General features: G+C 37.8%; 1 protein-coding gene across 10 annotated transcripts in view; it reads right to left on the minus strand.

Annotated features, from left to right (window-relative positions):
* Positions 1–99: 99 nt before the first annotated feature.
* AGFG1 (ArfGAP with FG repeats 1) overlaps positions 100–18,309 on the minus strand; it is a 36,904-nt gene continuing 18,694 nt past the window's right edge. For 2 of the 10 annotated variants that reach the window (XM_041475742.1, XM_041475750.1), the window contains exons 3-14: positions 16,804–16,919; positions 16,111–16,273; positions 14,940–15,096; positions 9,324–9,443; positions 8,630–8,788; positions 7,461–7,670; positions 6,448–6,628; positions 5,708–5,787; positions 5,325–5,417; positions 2,356–2,514; positions 1,652–1,743; positions 100–1,285 (exon numbers count right to left, since the gene is read on the minus strand). In XM_041475742.1, coding sequence (XP_041331676.1) covers positions 1,226–1,285; positions 1,652–1,743; positions 2,356–2,514; positions 5,325–5,417; positions 5,708–5,787; positions 6,448–6,628; positions 7,461–7,670; positions 8,630–8,788; positions 9,324–9,443; positions 14,940–15,096; positions 16,111–16,273; positions 16,804–16,919 — 1,590 coding nt within the window. In that variant the 3' untranslated portion in view covers positions 100–1,225. The remainder of the gene's footprint in view (positions 1,286–1,651; positions 1,744–2,355; positions 2,515–5,324; positions 5,418–5,707; positions 5,788–6,447; positions 6,629–7,460; positions 7,671–8,629; positions 8,789–9,323; positions 9,444–14,939; positions 15,097–16,110; positions 16,274–16,803; positions 16,920–18,309) is intronic. The other 8 variants (XM_041475743.1, XM_041475744.1, XM_041475746.1 and 5 more) reach the window with 8 other exon arrangements.

Here is an 18,309-nt window from a genome sequence, read left to right on the forward strand (position 1 = left end):
GAAAGACAAGCCAGACATTTTCCCTCTACAAATTTCACTGTAGTATGGCAGGAAATATTTCTGTAAATTAAAAAAAAAATATTTCACAGGAGCTCTTACTGATATGTATCAATTTTTAATAAAGAAAGGGCTATTACATCTGCGATCCCTTGGCCTGCTGTTACACACTCTGTTCAGAATACAACTAAGGTTTGTTCAGAGCCTGTCAGTAGTTACCCATAACAAGGTGTCTTTTGCTGCAAACCTTCTCTCCAATAACTACACTTCACAGTGCTTCCAGTGTCCCTCATGACATACTCTATCCAAACAATCCAAACCTCACCTAACACTCTGTGTGACAGGTCACTTCACTTGAGCTAGAACAGCGAGCTTCATCACAAGGACAAAAAGAAACACATCCAAGTGAGGTATGTGAAAATTTTAAGCTTAGCTCACCTTTAAACACATTGGTTTGGACACCTCATCTGTGTACAAGACACAGTGTGTACATTTTCATCAATGAATGTTACTGCACAGAAATAATGCTACACAGGTTTTTTTTTCTAATATTTATTTTTTCACCTGCAAACTGTAGCAAAACATGATCAGCTTTATTATGCAGACAGGTATCCCTCTAACATTAGAGATTTAGGCATGTATAAATAGAAGAGCTCTTAGGAAAGGAAAACATTTTGAGAAATGAACAAACCTTCAATTTAACTTTGTGACTTCCAATACCAATGGTTAAAATGATGCAGCTCATTCATTCCAAGAGATACAACAGCACCTTAAAGTGGCTGATCTATTCCCCAGTAACATTTTTCACATAACAATGTGTTAAAGTTACAAATACTGATATGCACAAATAGCTATTTTCTAAGAAAAATATGTACAGTACTGCAGCATAATGAATGTGGTATCTGCAATAACTTATTAGCCAATTTTAATACACATGATACCGCTACTTTTTACCTGCCACTTCACAGGTTCAAGGATGTTACCACAGCCCTCTGTTTTGCACGTTATTACCTGGTGGGGGGTTGGTTTTCTTGTTTTTTGTGTCGGGTGGTTTTTTTTTTTTCTTTTTGAAACTTTTTAAAGGTACACAATGCAGGCTTTTATTTTTACTTCTTAAAGACTTCTTTTGTGTTTAAAGCTAATATCAGTGAAACAAGACAACAGTGCAAGAGGCGCAGAGATGTTATGTGACCACATAAGAGTTCTTTTGGGTAAAGTGTCTATAAGGCTATAAGAAAGGATTGGTTGATGAGCTTCCTGTTGGAAATTGTCCTGTTGGTGCACCAGCCTGGGGGAAAAGGAACAAAGAAAAATAAGGCAAGTATTTAGGATTTTTTTCCCATTGTAAATCATAAATCAGAATATATTTAAAAAAACCTACTGGGGAATACTTCTGTTTTATATTGCAATCTGCTTTTTGCTGCTTCTCTGGAATTACACTACTCTGGGAACATGTGTGAATGTACCTCTGCTTTGATCTGACCATCCTTACAAATGGCATATCATCTGAATAGTGAGCGGCAGTGAGGACAGTCACATGCTTCCTTCCCTTATTAAAAGCAAGAAACCCCCTAATCTTTGTGTATCTCTAAATTAAGTGTTACAGACTATTCTTCTTTGGACATACAGAAGTCACTGACATGCAACAACTCACCATAAAAGGGTTACTAGATACTCCAACAGCTGCAACTTGTCCAAAAGGAGTTACTACAGGCTTTGCTTGCCCAAATGTAGCAAAACCTGCTCCTTGGAAAGAAAAGGAAAAAAAAATATTATATACTAGTAAACAATGTTCAAAGAGTTCTTTACTGCAGCTCCCAGCCAAAATTAAGAGTAAGTTTGAACTGCAGAATCAGCAGGACTGATCCTACTTAAACACAATCAGGAATGTAAGTGTAAAACACTGTGGCTGGGCTTTTTGTTTGTTTTCAACTGTTCACAACTCATCAATCTCCAATTTCTACATATATGCTTTCTTCAATGTTATACCATATAAATTCAGGGAGAAAATAGTTTCCAATTTTCTCTTGCTTGCGTTCTATGAAGCTAGAGAAAGTGTAATAGCGTGCTGCAGACATCCCCAAACAGCCCTTCTTACCTAAAACCCCTTTAAAGCCTGGGAACACTTACCATTTCAGTATGAGATTTTGGTATAATTTCAGTTTGGTAATTACACAATTGCACCCAGCCACGTCAGAAGACTCATCTACAGTGCCAGAACAGTGTGGGAACCTTTCATCAACATTACTATCAAGTTCATGCAGAAATAAATATCCTCCCGTTATTGCCAACTTATAGACAGACCATTTTCTCCATGTTTCTGATTTAGACAAGGTTATCTAAAATATGCAGACCTACCATTTGGCTGCTGAGCAAAAGCAGTCTGTTGAGGGAAAGCTGCCTGGGTTGGGAACGTGGGCTGCTGGAAGTTGCCACTATAACTAGTAGGAAGACTGTAGGAGGCAGGAGTTCCAAATCCTGCCGGCATGCTCATGGATGCAGTACCAAATGTTGCTGCTAGTAGGCAAAAAATAACATGCAATTATTTGTAAGAAATCTTTTTTTTTTTTTTTTTTTCCATGAAACTGATTGCTATAAGACCATGTTAAAAGTCTTCTGATGCCCTCTGTGACTGGATGAAAGTTTGATTCAACTTCCACAGCCACTGAACTGATTTGTTCCCTTCCATCACCACCAAGTGGGTGCACAATTTGCCTTTACACTTTAAAAATGAATGGTGTTATTTAAAATTTAGTAGATCCAGCACATTCAGATATACTTTCTGAAGAGGAAATTATTTTTTGTTCTCAGTGTTATCATATATTTCCCCCACACTTTTTCTGGTAGAAGTCTGTACACATAAGAAGCAAGCAGGTTCAGGCAGCCTAAGCCCCTCTGTTTTTCTCCTTCTGAGAAAAGCATGAAAGGATTTTCCTATTTCAAGCTGCACTACAGGAGGTTATAAATTAAAAAAATAAAACAAAATACAAAGGGATACATGCATCCCATTTTATCATCCCATCTTTAATGTCTTTAAGGAGATTCTCACCATGCACATTATTTGCACACAAAGTTTCTGTTGCAAACCCTCTTACTGTTGAGGTAGAACTTAAAACAAAAAAAGACCAAAACTTTTCATCTGATTCTCTGCTGAATATTTCAAGTAAAGAACACACAAGCTCATAAGCATTTCCCCATGCCTTCACCAAATAAACAGGAGCACATGAGGTGCAAAAGTATAGTAACAAAACCATTATTCAGTCTTTTGGGAGTTATTCTTGAAAAGAGAAGTGTATAGGAAGGTTTTTGGTACAAATACAGACACCAGGTATTCTATGCCAGTTAAACAGGACTTCTCTTTTGACATGTTACAAGCTACATTTTATGCAAGCTCTATGTTTAAAAAAGCTAATAAAATAAATTTAATACAGCTTAATTATCAGTTGAAGTATTTACCCCAAAAGCATTCAAGTGCAAGACATTATACAGACAAAATGTAGACAAGTGCACGCAAAACTAAGGTACTAACACCGTTCTCAAGTTACAGTGAGCAGAGCAGCTACTCCACAGCAAACTTGGCTAAAACAGCAAAACGAAGCACAACAAAATCAGCAGGGGACTTGGGATATCCCAAAAGGCATCAAACTACTGTTGGCATAAACTTCAACAGTCATTCATAAGCACTATATGGTGACCATGGATGATACCAATAATGGTTTTGTTTTGGTTGCTCGACAGGATGTCTATGTATGCTCTTCTCTCCCTCTGCCCAGCTGCCAAATACCCACACCCACTCCATTTTTAAGAAGTCTTCCACAATTCTTTGTGCAGAGAACCAGATAGCTGTCAATAAGCTTTTACAAGCAAGAACAATTAGCCACAAGAAACTTGATACCAAATGTGGCCACCTACCAAAATGAGCCTGAGGAAATATGTGAGAGTGCATTGCTCCCGAGAGGCCTTATGGAAGCCACAAAGAGACCAGACAATGTCAAATCATTTATACACTCTTGAACAGTCATTTCTTAGTTTTATATATATATAGAGAGAGAGAAATAGATACACATATATGTACCAAACAGTTCATCAACAGCATGACCAGCAATAGATTAGTATTAGAAAACCATCAGACATAAGCTCTACAAAGCAGATCTCCCATGTACTAAATAACAAAGTTCATGCAGGAAGAACACAAAAGCACAATCCGTAAGTTTACACCTTACACTGAAAGGGGCTGAACATTATCTTTACTTATACACATTATCTCTGTCACCTACTGTGGAACATCAGGATGCTGCCAAAGGCTTGGAACCTCAGCAAGCCAGGGACAGCTGTATAGAAGGTGGAAGGACATAGGTGCCACATTCAAAGAAATTTATCTAAAGAGGCTACAAATTCTTAATGATGATCTAAACTAGCCCATTTAGAAATGGGATTAAAATAAAGACAAAGGGTATTTTGGGCATTAAATATCTAACAATAGCTAACAAATTTACCCGCATAATATCTCAAAAGGAATTGAAAACAGAAATAATTTCAACAGAGGACACAAATTTATCAAATCAGTTTTTAACTCAGCCTACCTAAATCACTGAGCAACCCACAACTCAAATGGCAAAATGCACACATCAGCAGATTTTAATCTGTTGAAGTCCAGCTAACAGATAAAAGTGTCAAAATTTAGCAGTTGCTCCGGGGAGGAAAATCAGCATAACCTAGTAGCCATCTAATCCAAGTTCATAGTTTTAAAGAAGTTTGCTTTCTTCAAAAGTGATGAAGTTTTGCCCATAGAATTAAGATTCTACAGAACCATCCCACAGAAAATTAATATAAAAAAAAAAGTGTAAAGATTAAACATACGCTTTAAAAAAGAGACACTAATGTAGTAATTAAGTGGACTGATGAGGAGCTAGCATCCCAAGAGCCTTGGGATGATTCTGACTCCAGCTCTTGTTTTGAGAGCTTTCCACGCTTCAAAATAAAGAAAGAAATTAACAAGAAGGGCTTTCAAAATCCTTGATTTCAGAGCTTCCTTTTATAAGGCATGCTCTAAAGCCAAGATTACAGTCTTGGAAGGAAGCCAGCTGGTGATACATACACTATAAACAGGTAGAGCTCAAACAGATCATTTTGACATTTTTCATTGCCACCATCTGAAATCCTAGACTTGCACCTCAACACTGAGCAAACACACGACACTTCAAATAGACTAGGGACAGATAATACAGAACATCTTTAAGAAACATATTACACAGACACAGGAAAAAAGAATCAATGCAATTCTTTAAAGAAAGTTTCTCAAACACTCAAAGTATTTATTTTCTAACCTGTTGCTCCTCGGCTATTGGTCTGGAATGGATTTGTTGAAGGTGCCACTGGGGCAACAGGGGCAGCTACAAATGGATTTGTGGAAGGTGTTGCTGAAAGATTAAAGACATTTTATTAAGCAAGCGTTTCTCTAACAGCAAATCTGACTCACATGAAGTCTATACAGCCTTTAAACAAACACACATAAATGCCTAAAATTAGGCCAAAACTCAGGAATGTATAAGATACAATAAAAATACAGTTATTTTGACAGAGGTACTTTTTTGTTAATAGTACCTTTATTAGCTTCAGTAGTAGTAGTATCAAAGCAGAGCATTATCAAGTAAAAATTACTAGATTGTTTGCTTACAGTCCCCAAAGGGTGGTAGTAATACTTCCATACCTCCAAATGGAGCAGGCACACTTGAAGATGCAGGCTGTGTCTGTGCAGTAGCAGCTACAGGTACTGTTCCAAAAGCATTGCTGGAAATAATTTATACAATTCATTCAGTGAAGTCAGAATTGCTTGTTTAATAATTAAATACAAGTTACAGTTACTGCTGGCATGTAAAAGAAAGGGGATGAACACTTTTGTGCAGTTTGCAGACTGCAAAGTACCTCCCTGATGCCAGGGTCAGACATTCTCACTAGTGCTGAGCAATGAAATGTCATCTCCACCAACAGCAGCAGAAGAAAGATAGAGCTAAGGCCAACAGCATAAAGGTTGCTTAGCAGAAGCCTTAGGGGCACTTGCAATACCAAGCCCCTAACAGGCATTTGGTATTTGTTCCTTAAGCAATCCAGAAAAAGAAATGGGTGGCACCATATACGTTATAAATATCTGAATTCTTTTTTCAGGGATGATCCTATGATTTTGAGTATGCACACAACTACTCTGCAGAGCAAAGTACTAACAAGTTTAGCATGTCATGACTAGAAAGGTGCAGAGAACAATCCACGGACAGCGTTCTTAGAGTATGCTATCCCTCAGTCCTGCCATTATTGAAAACAAGAGATACAGTTTCAGCAGTACCTCTAAATTCATTCAATGCTTCCCCGTTCAGATAAGAACACCAGATTTGAGAAAGGACTTCCAGCTGCTCTGTGCTGCTGCAGCAGCAGCGCGGGGCGCGGGCAGCGTACCTGCTGACGTTACTGGTGGCCGTGTACGCGTTGCTGGAGGTGGCCGTGGAGCTGAACACGCTGTCCAGCTCCGCCAGCGCCGCGTACTTGTCCGAAGATGCACTTGACTGGTTGGGGGCTGACAAGGCAGGGCCTGCTGAGGACACTGCTGTGCTGAAGCCACTTCCCTGCTCACTCCCACCTAGAAAGAAAGCAAGAAGATTAAGCACACTGAGATGGTTTCAATTTCTGCCTGCTGACATTGAGAACTAAATGAAAGTTCACAGACGGTTGCAGACTTAAAGATTAAATATGCACTAGGGCATAGAGGAAAAAGTATTTAACGAGGCATTAGCTGTTAGCAGAATGTCCTGCCTCTATAGGTACTCTGCAGCCTCAAAGAGCTTTTGTTTTCCTAGAAAAATAATCCATTCATCTTCAACTAGAAAATGAACAGAACACCTAACCTCAAATAATCCATTTCAGAACTAACCTCTGGAGTACAAATCAACATAATTTTTAACACGCCATTCAAGAAGAACTATATTTGAGTAATAGAATAACTAGCTTTTTCTCCTCAATTTACTATCAACTAAATCCAAATATCACTGCTCCTATTTTATGAAAAACTAAAGCCAGCTGTTTTTGTGGCAGACAGGTAAGAAAGCTGCTCTGGTAGCTCTTTGCAACAACAGCAGCTCTTCATTCCAGAGCATCCACTATAGATTTTAGTACAAATATAAAATACAGATTTGTATTTTTGTATGTTTTCACTATTGAAGTAATGATTATTTAGATATTTTAATTTTGAACTACTCATCTCAATGGGAAATAGGTTCCCAAAAAGCATCATTTTGGAATAATGTCTTAAAACTCGTATTTTGCACATTTAAGGGTACATTGACACAAAATTCTAGAGATCACTTAGAGAAGGGAAATTTTGAAATACTGTTACAGTACTTCAACAAGCACAGTCATCCTTGTGGTAACTATACACATATAGAATAACCATGGCAAAAAATAAAGTTTAATACCTTGCCCTGCACTGAAGATATTATCTAAATTAGCAAGAGCTGCATATTTGTCAGCTGACTGAAGATTCAGTTTATTCACTGCAGCTTTACTGGCTGCAGTTGCTGTGGCGTTGCTCTGAGAAGCATTGAAGGATCCAAAATCAGCACTGGAGGATTTGGGGAAGTTATCAAAGTGAGCAAAATTAGCATTCACTGATCCAGCACTTCCACCTGTAACAAATTAAGTTAAACATGATCAATGCTCCAAAGTTAGAAAGTCTCTCCAACTGTAACTGATGGTACAATAACCCTCCCTTTGTGACTATGTGAGGCAATGTGCTTGCCTGCCCCATCCTACCCATTTAAGGCTCTTTGCCATTTCCTTCAGAGTTCAGTGGGCCGTCAGAAAAATATTATAATACAGTGTTTTGACTGTGTATCAGGGATAAACACCCCAAACTTCAACACTTTAAACCACAGTCATAATTTGATCCTGAAAACTATATGCTATTTTCAGCTGTTAAAAGTAATTTCAATAATAAAAGCTTCCTAGAAAAAGACTTATTTGTCTTAATCTTTAGTATTCAAAATACAGAAGCTTCATTTCCCTACCATATGTGGCTAACAAATAGCTACTATTTACATTTACTTAGTGGTTCAATGTTTAGTCATTTCAGATGTCAGCCATAATCCTAAGCAAAAAAAAAGTGCCTGGAAACCCAAAAGTTACGTGATTTCATGCCCAGGTTTAGAGAGTTTGGTTCTCTTTTCTCAAGAGTTTTAGACTGCAACCAATCAGGAAGGAGGTTGGGGGAAGACACAGCACAGCTTTTTTATCATAAATCTCCACTGAAGTCAGAGATACATCAATTTTGGAAATTTGATGTGAGTCCACACAACTGAACTTCAGATCAAGTATGACACCATGAGCTTCCATCTCTTCATTGTCCAGACAATTTAATCTAGGCAGGTCACATACTTAAATTTAAGTGAGTAGTTCCATTAAGTGTATCGCATTTTATAACAGTTGTTGATGATTCCACTCATACTACAGAACTTTCTAAAACAGAAACACAACTTTCTAAAAGCATAAGCAACAAGTTGAAACATATGCAACAGTAGGAATGGAAGTGCTATACTACAATGGCATAAAATGAAGCAAGCTGAGTTTTCCACTGCGTGGAACTTACTGTGTACAGCCTGGAGAGGAAAAGCTGAAGTAAATTCACCAAAACTGCAGCTAGATGAAAGCGTTCTGAACGCTGGACAGCCAGAAATTGTGTGTGGGTTAAAGTTAACATAAGAAGGGAGAAAGAAAATTTGAAAAAAAAGTTTAAAACAACACCACACTCAAAAGAAAAAAAAAAAGGAAAAGAAAGTCAGTCAGCCAAAGATCTAGACAAACAGCAAGTGTAAACTCAAGCAGAAGTTCTAAAGCATGATCAAATTAAAGGAAAGCAAAATAAATCAGCAATAGGCTCTACACATGAAGTCAAACATACTTAAGTGTGTGCATATGCTATACATATACATAGACACACACTTGTTTGGTACTGTGACATCCTTTTGAATCTACTGAAGTGCTTCTCTTAGAAGACAGTCAATTCAATACTTATTAAAAGCAGTAGAGTTTATTCTTTTCATAGTTATTTCAGGTGTAGAGCTAACAAACACAGTGCCATAAATCAGACTTCTGAGTAGCGTTAGGGGAAAAAAAAAATCAACACCAAACACAAGGAATTCATTTTGAGTTTCCCCAGAGCTTCAGATGGCTTGATCACATTAAAGCAGGCAGATGCAAGAAAAACTCAACTTCGGTACCTTTCAACATAAAGGTAAGGATTATTTCAATTAAGTATTAATCAAAAGTGCTAGGACTTCTACCTGTATTTTGGGGCTGAAAAGGAGACTGACTTGCTGTGGGGAAACCTCCAAAATTACTCGAGCCACTAGACTGTCCAAATGCATCAAAGTTTGCAAAACCTGCATTGGCAGAGTTCTGCGCTGTAAATCGCAAAGGAACAAAACATGTTAATGGATATGGGAAATAAACACAAAAACAGATGTATTAACTGAATTCATGGTCATGACAGCCTTCAAGTGTTATGTCCTACCATGCTGCTTTTGACATGAAGAAAATTACATGTTATTCTACAATTGAAAGTTGTCTTTGAACACGCTCTCACAAATCACAGAGCTGGATCAAATTAATGCTGCTTCTGTCCTTCCCACACAAGCTGCTACTCACAACTGCATGAACCAATGGAATCCACTCCAGCTTAACCCTAAGTGCTTACAGTGCTGGCTGCTCAGGAAAAAACAGCCATAAAGTACAAAATAACTAGTTTCCAAAACTAGAACCTGCAGGCTAACTGAACATTTCTTTGTGCATAAAAATCAGAAGGTATTCTTGTAACATACTGGCAATTCAAATTCCTCATACACCAAGTGCTTCTTCCTCAGGTGATTTGGTTGGCACAGCTTGAATAGTTTTGGCTAGATTTATAAATTCATTTAACTGGAAAATTCATTCTTTAAAAAAACTAAATCAGAGTACAGAAATATGGAAAATCAGTAGCAGTGGCATTCATAGAGTGTATCCACAAAATAAAACCCAAGGAAATTTCAAACAGAATTTCAGTTTTCGCCTTCCTTTCGTGCCATACTATAGGAGAAAACAGAAGTTAACACTAATCTAATTTTGACCAGCTGGACATTCAAGCATCTATAGATTCAACAGGGATTGCACACCTAACTGGTAAGGTCCACAGAAGCCCTTTAACACTATTATAAGCAAGAAAAAAAAATGCTTTTAATTAAATGCAAACCAAACCTTTTTATAAAGATAACTTGAGTTCCCATCTAAAGGAAGCTCACAAAACACCTTCTGGAATAACAGATGGCAATACATTATATTTTTAGGTTAAAGTTTGTTTATTTTGGAGAGATTTTGCAGATTAAGTATATACAAAGAGAATAAATTATGCTGATTGCTGAAGTACTGTAACTTAATAATCTGATACTGCTAATTAAAAGTTTTATTATTTCAATTAATTTCTATTCAAAAGCATCTGTACCACAGACTTATAAACTGAAAGAACATTGTAATACAAATTACTGTACTCCACAATGTTGCTAATATAAATTAGGAGGAAAGTGCCTGCATTTTCTTTCCCAGAGTAGCCTGGGAGAGAGGATGAGGTTTGGCTGGACTCGATACTACATTTAATAAACCATGTGCATAAGCATTATGTTACAGAGCATGGTTTTGGCAGCAGGGAGCAGCCAGAGTGGTCCCTGTGAGGACAGAACAGAAGCTGCCCCCATTGCTGCACAGCTGCTGCAGCTCCAAGATTGCCCCACCACTGCCCAAAGCTAAGGATACCAGCAGTGCTGGCTGGGGCACTGTGTTTAAAAAGGTTAAAAACCAGTGTGCAGCAGCTGCGGCAGAGAGGAGCGAGGAAAATGCAAGAGAAAACACTGCAGATACCAAGGCCAGCTAGGAGGGAGGGAAGGACATGCTCCAGGCCCATGGAGAAGACCATGGTAAGGAAGGCTGTGCCACTGCGGCCCATGAAGGACCATGGTGTAACACATTCACACTGCAGCCTGTGCAGGAGCCATGCCAGGGCAGGTAGGGAAGGCATGAGGAGGCTGGAGCTCATGGAAAGCTGCTGCTGGAGCAGGTTTTCTGGCAGGAGCTGTGACCTTGCCTGAAGGACGGCACCCCATGGAAAGGACCCATGCTGGAGCAGTTCTAGAAGAACTGACACCCATGGCAAAGGCTCACATTCCAAGAAGTTTGAGAAGGACCATATCCCATGGCAGGGGAAGGACCCCACACTGGAGCAGGGGAACAGCATGAGGAAGAAGTAGCAACAGAGACAAAATCTTCCTACTTAACTGCAATGCCCATTCCCCAGCCCCCTCATGAGGAGGAGCTAATATGGTCAGGAGTGAAATCATACCTCACAAGAAGGGATGAAGGTGGGTTTGGTTTGATTTTTTACCTATCCTACTCTATTATTATGTGTCAACAAACTAAGTCAAGTCTGGTTTGCCCAGTTACTTTCTCTCGACACATCAGCTTTTTTGTGTCTTCTCCCCCAACCCTGCTGATGGGAGAGTGAACATACAGCCCTGTGGGCACCTGGAACCCACCACAGCATGAGAGTCAGCAAGGAAAAAAAAATTCAAGTGAAAGCAAGATCTTGGGAAAGTTATTTTCACCTTTGAAGTATGCAAAAAGTTGGCACAGACAAAAAATTACTTCCATGATGTCTGTCCGCTGTATTGGTTCATAAGCATCTTACAGACTCCAAATCCCAAAGTTTGAGTTGTTTTGGTTTTTAAACCAGTAGTTTTTTAATAGGAATAGATTAAGAATTTACTTTAAAAATGAAAGTGATACTTTCACCCTAACGCATCAATTGGACAGGCAAGAGACTGATGTTTAGTTGACCAAAGAGGATTAAGTATGTAAATGTCACTTCTAGAATAAGGGCAAGATTATTCCTTTTAACCACTCACACAAACAGAAAACTATGTAAAGAATCTTAAATGAAATATCTTTTGGGTCCAAATGAAAAACTGGAGCATATTACATCACAAAACACTTCATTTTACTGTATCAGCTGACACAGAAAGGATGACCTTCAAGTGAGCCCATGTTCAAACAGTATTGCTGTAAAGCCTCTTCAGCAGAGTATTCTGATATTAATCTTCTTTTATTTTATGCAGTAAAACTTCAACCTTTGTAAATGTGACACAAAAGTAAAGACCAGGTAAGACTTGTACTCTCCTGCACCTGGACAATATGTAGATTGCCAATTCCAAAATTCAGTTCTCCACACAAAAACCCAAGAACAATCCTAAGTAAGTTCAGGAACTGCAGAGGGTTGCAGGTTGCCAGGGATTTACAGCTGCTCTTGACACTGCAGACCAACAAGGCAGTACAAAAGCCAAAAGTTGGCTACAGCCAGGGATGACAACACCAGTCATGGCAATGCCAGCTCCTCCCACAATCTCTGCAGTTTCTTCTGTGAGGATTGTACTACCTCATATGCAATAAAGGTACGAAACACTGCTAAACAGAAAAAAACTAAAATAAAATCTACATATACCCAAAGTAAAAAAAAAAAAAATCTCTACAAAATAACTCTTATATTATTTTGCTTTTTCTAGATAAAGCCTCTTCTCCCATGTTATCAGTAGTGAAGTTGTGCTGTGTCACTACACCTTTGTAAAATCTTTTATGCAGGTCATCTATTTCATCAGTTTTTAAGAAATATACATGCCAAAAAATGTGATCCTTGTTGCGATTACCAATCTATAAAGTACAGACAAATCAGTCATGTACCATCTGCAAAATCTTGATTTTGCAGAAATTACAGAACTCCGTAAATTAAATACCAACAGCAAATATAAGGTCAATATGTTTCCCCTTCAATTAGCAACAATATCCTGAACGAGCTTAATACATTAAAGAACTTGGAAAGCAGAAACACATCACAAATTGCAGTTCCTGCATAATTTTCAAGATTTACATCTACACTTCACAGATTACAGCACAAGTTTGTTAATATTTTCCTATCAGCTGCTGCACTCAGTAACTTATACTGAAGGATCTTATGTTTGCTGGTCTCTTCAGTGATTTAGTTGGTATTGTGTACATCCCTTATACACACAGCTAAAACCAAGCTCTAAAACAAGAAGACCAGCCTGTAAACTTCAAGAAAGTAGTGCTGGACTAAGTGCAAATTTTCCCATCCTCCTTAGCAGTGTGTAATTGCTAACAAAAATTACATGTTTATACAGTTCCTTAATGAGCATTTCAAACTCAATTTTGCCAAAGCTGGCAGACTGATCAACCCTCCTTGCGTTCCAAAGGAAGAGTCTGTAACATTTTGTTATTCTTTTCACTAACACCACCCAGTACTTACTGCACACAAGATAAGCCTTACAAGCATTTTACTACAGCAAGTCAGAAAACACCCTCAGGTAACAAGTCTGCAATACATGTTCAGCTACCACACACTCACAATCAGGTTTCTGTCTTTTAGAAACTGATTTACTAGCCCTGATACTGCTTGGGGCTCTAAAACCTATGGTAAGAAGTCATGGGAATGACCACAATGGTTAGTTTGTGGCCAGAAATTAACAGACTCTCTCCTCAGATTTTATTTATTCTGGAGTGTTCCTATAGCTTTCTATCCTTCTAAAAATTATCCAGCAGAGACACAATGAAATTTTACCTAGATTTGGAACACAGTACTGAAATACTGCTTTAATGGAATTTTTATCTCCTAAAAAGCACTAAAAATAATAAAGGGTATATAAATAATCATTCAGCAACAAGTCTGGAAATAAATTATTAGAAAGAATTAACCATCTGCAGCCTTTTCAGTAACACTATACAGCACTGGCAGCACAAGTTCTCCCAGTTAAATACACCCACAAAATTATGATTAACAAGAAATCTAATTTTAAGGATTTTACAGAACACACAGAATAACAATTGCTGTTGCAGTGTTACTGAATTCAGACATTTATTTCACATTAATTTGGATAAATCTTGGTATTTTGCTCAGTTCGTCAGGTGTGAACCTTAAGTCCAGTCTATGATACTTTATCTTTGCTGTTAACAGTTTCAGGACTGATTTGCAAGAAATCTCTCTAATTCTGAGTGGCTTAGCAGCATCACAGTTTCTCTCAGAACAATGAGATGAAAAGCCCATTCAGACCAGGCAAAGGTACTTTCCCACAACTACAAGGCAAGCTAGCAACAACAAACTTCAGTGACCACAGAATTGACTTTCTTTTTAGGATACACTTTCATGGCTCTTAGTCTTTGGCTGGGAAAAAAAAACCCTGAGGGTTCAATATATTTTACTGAAGTCATCCTCTAAGAATTCAAGGCCTATCCTCTTTCCTCAGTCAATACATATGCTCCAGGCTTGTTTATCCTCCCTGAAACTACAGAATACTGCTCACATGGGCACTCAGCTTTCAAACACACACACACAAAAGATGAGATCACTCTTTAAACTGGCTAAGCCTTGGTTTTTCCTTTGACAAATTGGCACTTATTATCACTGCATTTGAACTCCTTTTAAGTCTCTGTATCTGCTTGCTTTTCATGAATACTCGTCCTAATAATTTTCAGAAAGAAAATTGAAGGTCTAATATCAGATTCTCCCAACATTTCATTACTCATTCTCTCACTCTCTCCCCCAAAGAACCTAAAGTTTAGTAGTAGGCAGAAGCAGTGTAATCACACATATCCTAGAGAATAGCTATAGCAACCCCCACTTCCAAAAGCAGAATTGTCAGTCTTTATGTCTTCAACCCTTCTTTATAAAGACCTGAAATAAACTTTCAACAATACAACATTCCTAAGGCACAGAGATTACATACACCTCATGAAGTTTAGCCAAAAGCCATCAAAATTAAAGCAACATTTTATACAATTAAAAGGGATACAGTAGTCCAAATACCTACCTGTATGACTGTTGAAGTGTGCAAAATTAGCAAAATTTGCTGTAGCAGTTGACTGAGGAGGGGCAGCAGCAAAGATATCTGAGCCAAGGTCACTGAGGAGGTCAAATTGTTTCTTTTCTTGTTGCTGCTGTCCTTGAGATCGAACTACAACAGGAGACTACAAACAAGATTTCAATTAGCTAGTACAAAAAGGTGATATTTTACCAAACTGATATTTACAAAATATTAGAAGGCTAGACTAAGCTTATTTCTTTAACAAGACATTTATTCCTGAAGTTTAAGATGCTGAATGTAGCACACACCCTCCTCCTACAGTATGAGGAAGACTATTTATGCTCCTACTCTGGCTCTTAAAGGAACTCTGTTGCAGATTTACATGGTTTAATAGCACCCAGAAGACTAAAGTAGCAATATATTATTAGCAACTTCAGCTTTTGTATTTGAATCTGTAAATACTGTACAAATACAAGCAACAAAACTTAATTTTACAACATAGAAAATAGTTATTCACCACATTATGAAAAAATCATTAGAATTCAGTGTAAGGATAGAAAAATTGAAGAATTTAATAGCAGGGCTTGAAGTTGCAATTTTCTACTGTTTGAGTTAAAAGAGGTCCATTCAAGAGTTGCCTGTATCTTGATGGCAGTTTTCAAACAAACTGTCTTCCCTCCAAAAGTCTAAGTACACAGTGTTGTTTGACTTTACATTACAGCATACAGATGTCCCCTGAAAGCCAATTAAGACAGTTTCAGAATGCATAGGAAGCCATAATAAATATGACATGCTTTCATCCACATATTCACTACTAATCTCAGTTAACAACACCAATCATTTTCTTATTTTCAAAGAGAAAATGCAAAAATGAAAACATAACACATTAAGTCCAAACTTTAGAGGTATTTATGTAAAAGACAATTAATTAATCCTATCACAATGGAAAACTTTATTTACTGAAAATAACCACTAAAAAATCAATTTGGTGAATTGAAATAAACTTCATTTAGTACCTGATCTGCAAACATGCATATACTTCAGTAAAATATGACATACAGTGATCATATTAGTTCCTACAGATCACAGCAGCTGTTGCTGCAAGAATTTCTGTGCCACGGAAAGAGTAACAAGGAACTGCAGAGCAGTTCTGTGCTGCTCAGCAGTCATCACTCACTTGGCTAGGTGTGCCCTTGTTTAAGTGCAGTGCGGGTGCAGCTTCTCCCAAGAGAGATTTGAGTGGCTTCACCTCAGGTGTGCTGCTTGTACTACTGGCAGAAGAGCCCGATATGGATGCATGGACTGATGCCACCACCTTTGCTTGCTCTGGAGGAACATACCTACATGCAAGAAGAGCAATGGTTTTTACAAGTTTCACATGAGAAATTCTTGAGTCTGAAGTTGACAACTGGCAGATCTCAGCTTAGCTCCTGAAACCCTGATCCTACAATAGACTGTATCAGCAGTTTGCAAAGTACCCATTCTTTAAATATGAGAGAGATTTTTTTTAATGGACTAGAATTTAAAGTCATCAATACTTTTAGCACTTATTCAATACAAAACATGCCTTTCCCATACTAATAAATCAGACGGGAAATAACAGTTTGCAAAACTGTTACTTTACACTGTTGTTGATATCCTCTTAAGCCGTTTCTATTCCATCAATATGAACATTGAGAAACTTGTTTAGTTTGTCTTCTCTGCTTCCTGTAGGAGCTCTAAAGTTCAGAAATCATTTCACTTTACAGAGCTATGTAATCTAGTCTGAAGAGCACACTCAAAGAAGGAAATAACACTCAAAATGAGAGCAAACAGTCCATCTTCACTTCTCCTCATGAGGGCAATCTTTATAAAAGTAAAGGTATCTTACCATCTTTTCTTTTCATATTTTTCCTGTAGAAATTCCTTTACTTTCTGTGGATCCCTGAAGTCTGGAATTGCTGATGATCTATCATCAAATAGGCCTAGCCAAATCTGTTTGCACACCTTAATAAAAAAACCACAACAACACAGATTAATCAGAGAAAATACCTTAGTTCAGAACCCCTTTATATTTACTATTGTTAATACATTAAACCATTAAAGTGTGTGGCTGCATAATTTATATTCCAGACTGAGCTGCTGTAACAACTGACTGGTGCACCATGTACCTGTCAAAATACCTAAAGTTGCCTGTCACAGCAGGGCAAGCAGATCCCTACATCCAATTTCACCATTCAACACTCCTTTTACAGAGTATTTGTAGAATGTTCTCATGAAATGCAAAGCACCTGATTTCTACTTGCAATCTTTAAGATTCTTCTTCACCTAATTCTACACATTCCCTTATTGTACTTCAGGGCTTAAAACTGTTTCAACAGATTCCATATGCCTTAAGCCTCAGATTTTAAAGAATCCAAGGTTCAGTATTTATACTTTTAATTACTATTTGAGTACAAGAACTGTTTGTCCAACAGCCTTTGTTACCATGATGCAGTTTCTACAATACCATATACATTTGAGTGATGGTATGAGATAAGGGGTAAAAATACTCTTGCTCCAATTTAATTTTCTAATTGTAGTTGTGAGTGAGCAAAAGTTTAATCACTTGCAAAATTCTCAGTATGTTCAAGCTTCAATTCCTGAGCAAAACAAGACAAAAGGTGTTTTCAAAACTAAACAAGGCATAGGAGTTTTAACTTGAAACTTCAGACTATTCTGCAAGTAACCTGAATATGCACCCAAACAATAACAGCAAACATTAGCTGCCCTCAAAAATCACAGTGCCCTTTTAGAACAGGTTTCTTCCAGAGAAGCAGTCAAAAAAGCTTTGTTTTTGTGATGCATACCTTTTCTTCCCACACCCTTTCTGAAATCGCCCTGACCATCCCTCCTACTTTCCAACTACAAACACACCCTCTATCTCTGCAAGTGTCAGGTTTTCAATATTTTCCCCAGTGACCTTCAGACTCTAACAACCAAGAGCAGCAAACCTGATTGCTCTGAAAGTTGGCAAGTCGAGGGAGAAGCTGTGATACCCCCACTTCAGCATCTTCCCCAAGCTACTTGGCAAATGTGATAAATCTCATAGGTCATTTCAAAGATTGCTCAGCATTAGAGAAATTAGGCAGACATCCTAACTACATATTTCATATTTGATGTTTCAGTTCTAAATAGTCCAATTGCATATTCAACACCTAACAGTCCTTATTACCAACATTATCATCATCATCTACTGGACAGCAAGAAACAACAACGGGAAACAGATCTAATGATAAAAAGATATTTTTAAATGAGTACTTATATAGCTAATTTAGAGCTAAGATCAGTAGTTACTACCTCAAACTCAGCAATTCTGCATTCATTCTGCAATTGTACTCCACAACAGGGTCAAGTT

The sequence above is a fragment of the Pyrgilauda ruficollis genome, unplaced genomic scaffold (assembly GCF_017590135.1).
Source record: "Pyrgilauda ruficollis isolate IOZ18807 unplaced genomic scaffold, ASM1759013v1 scaffold36, whole genome shotgun sequence".
Classification (NCBI taxonomy): Eukaryota; Metazoa; Chordata; class Aves; order Passeriformes; family Passeridae; genus Pyrgilauda; species Pyrgilauda ruficollis.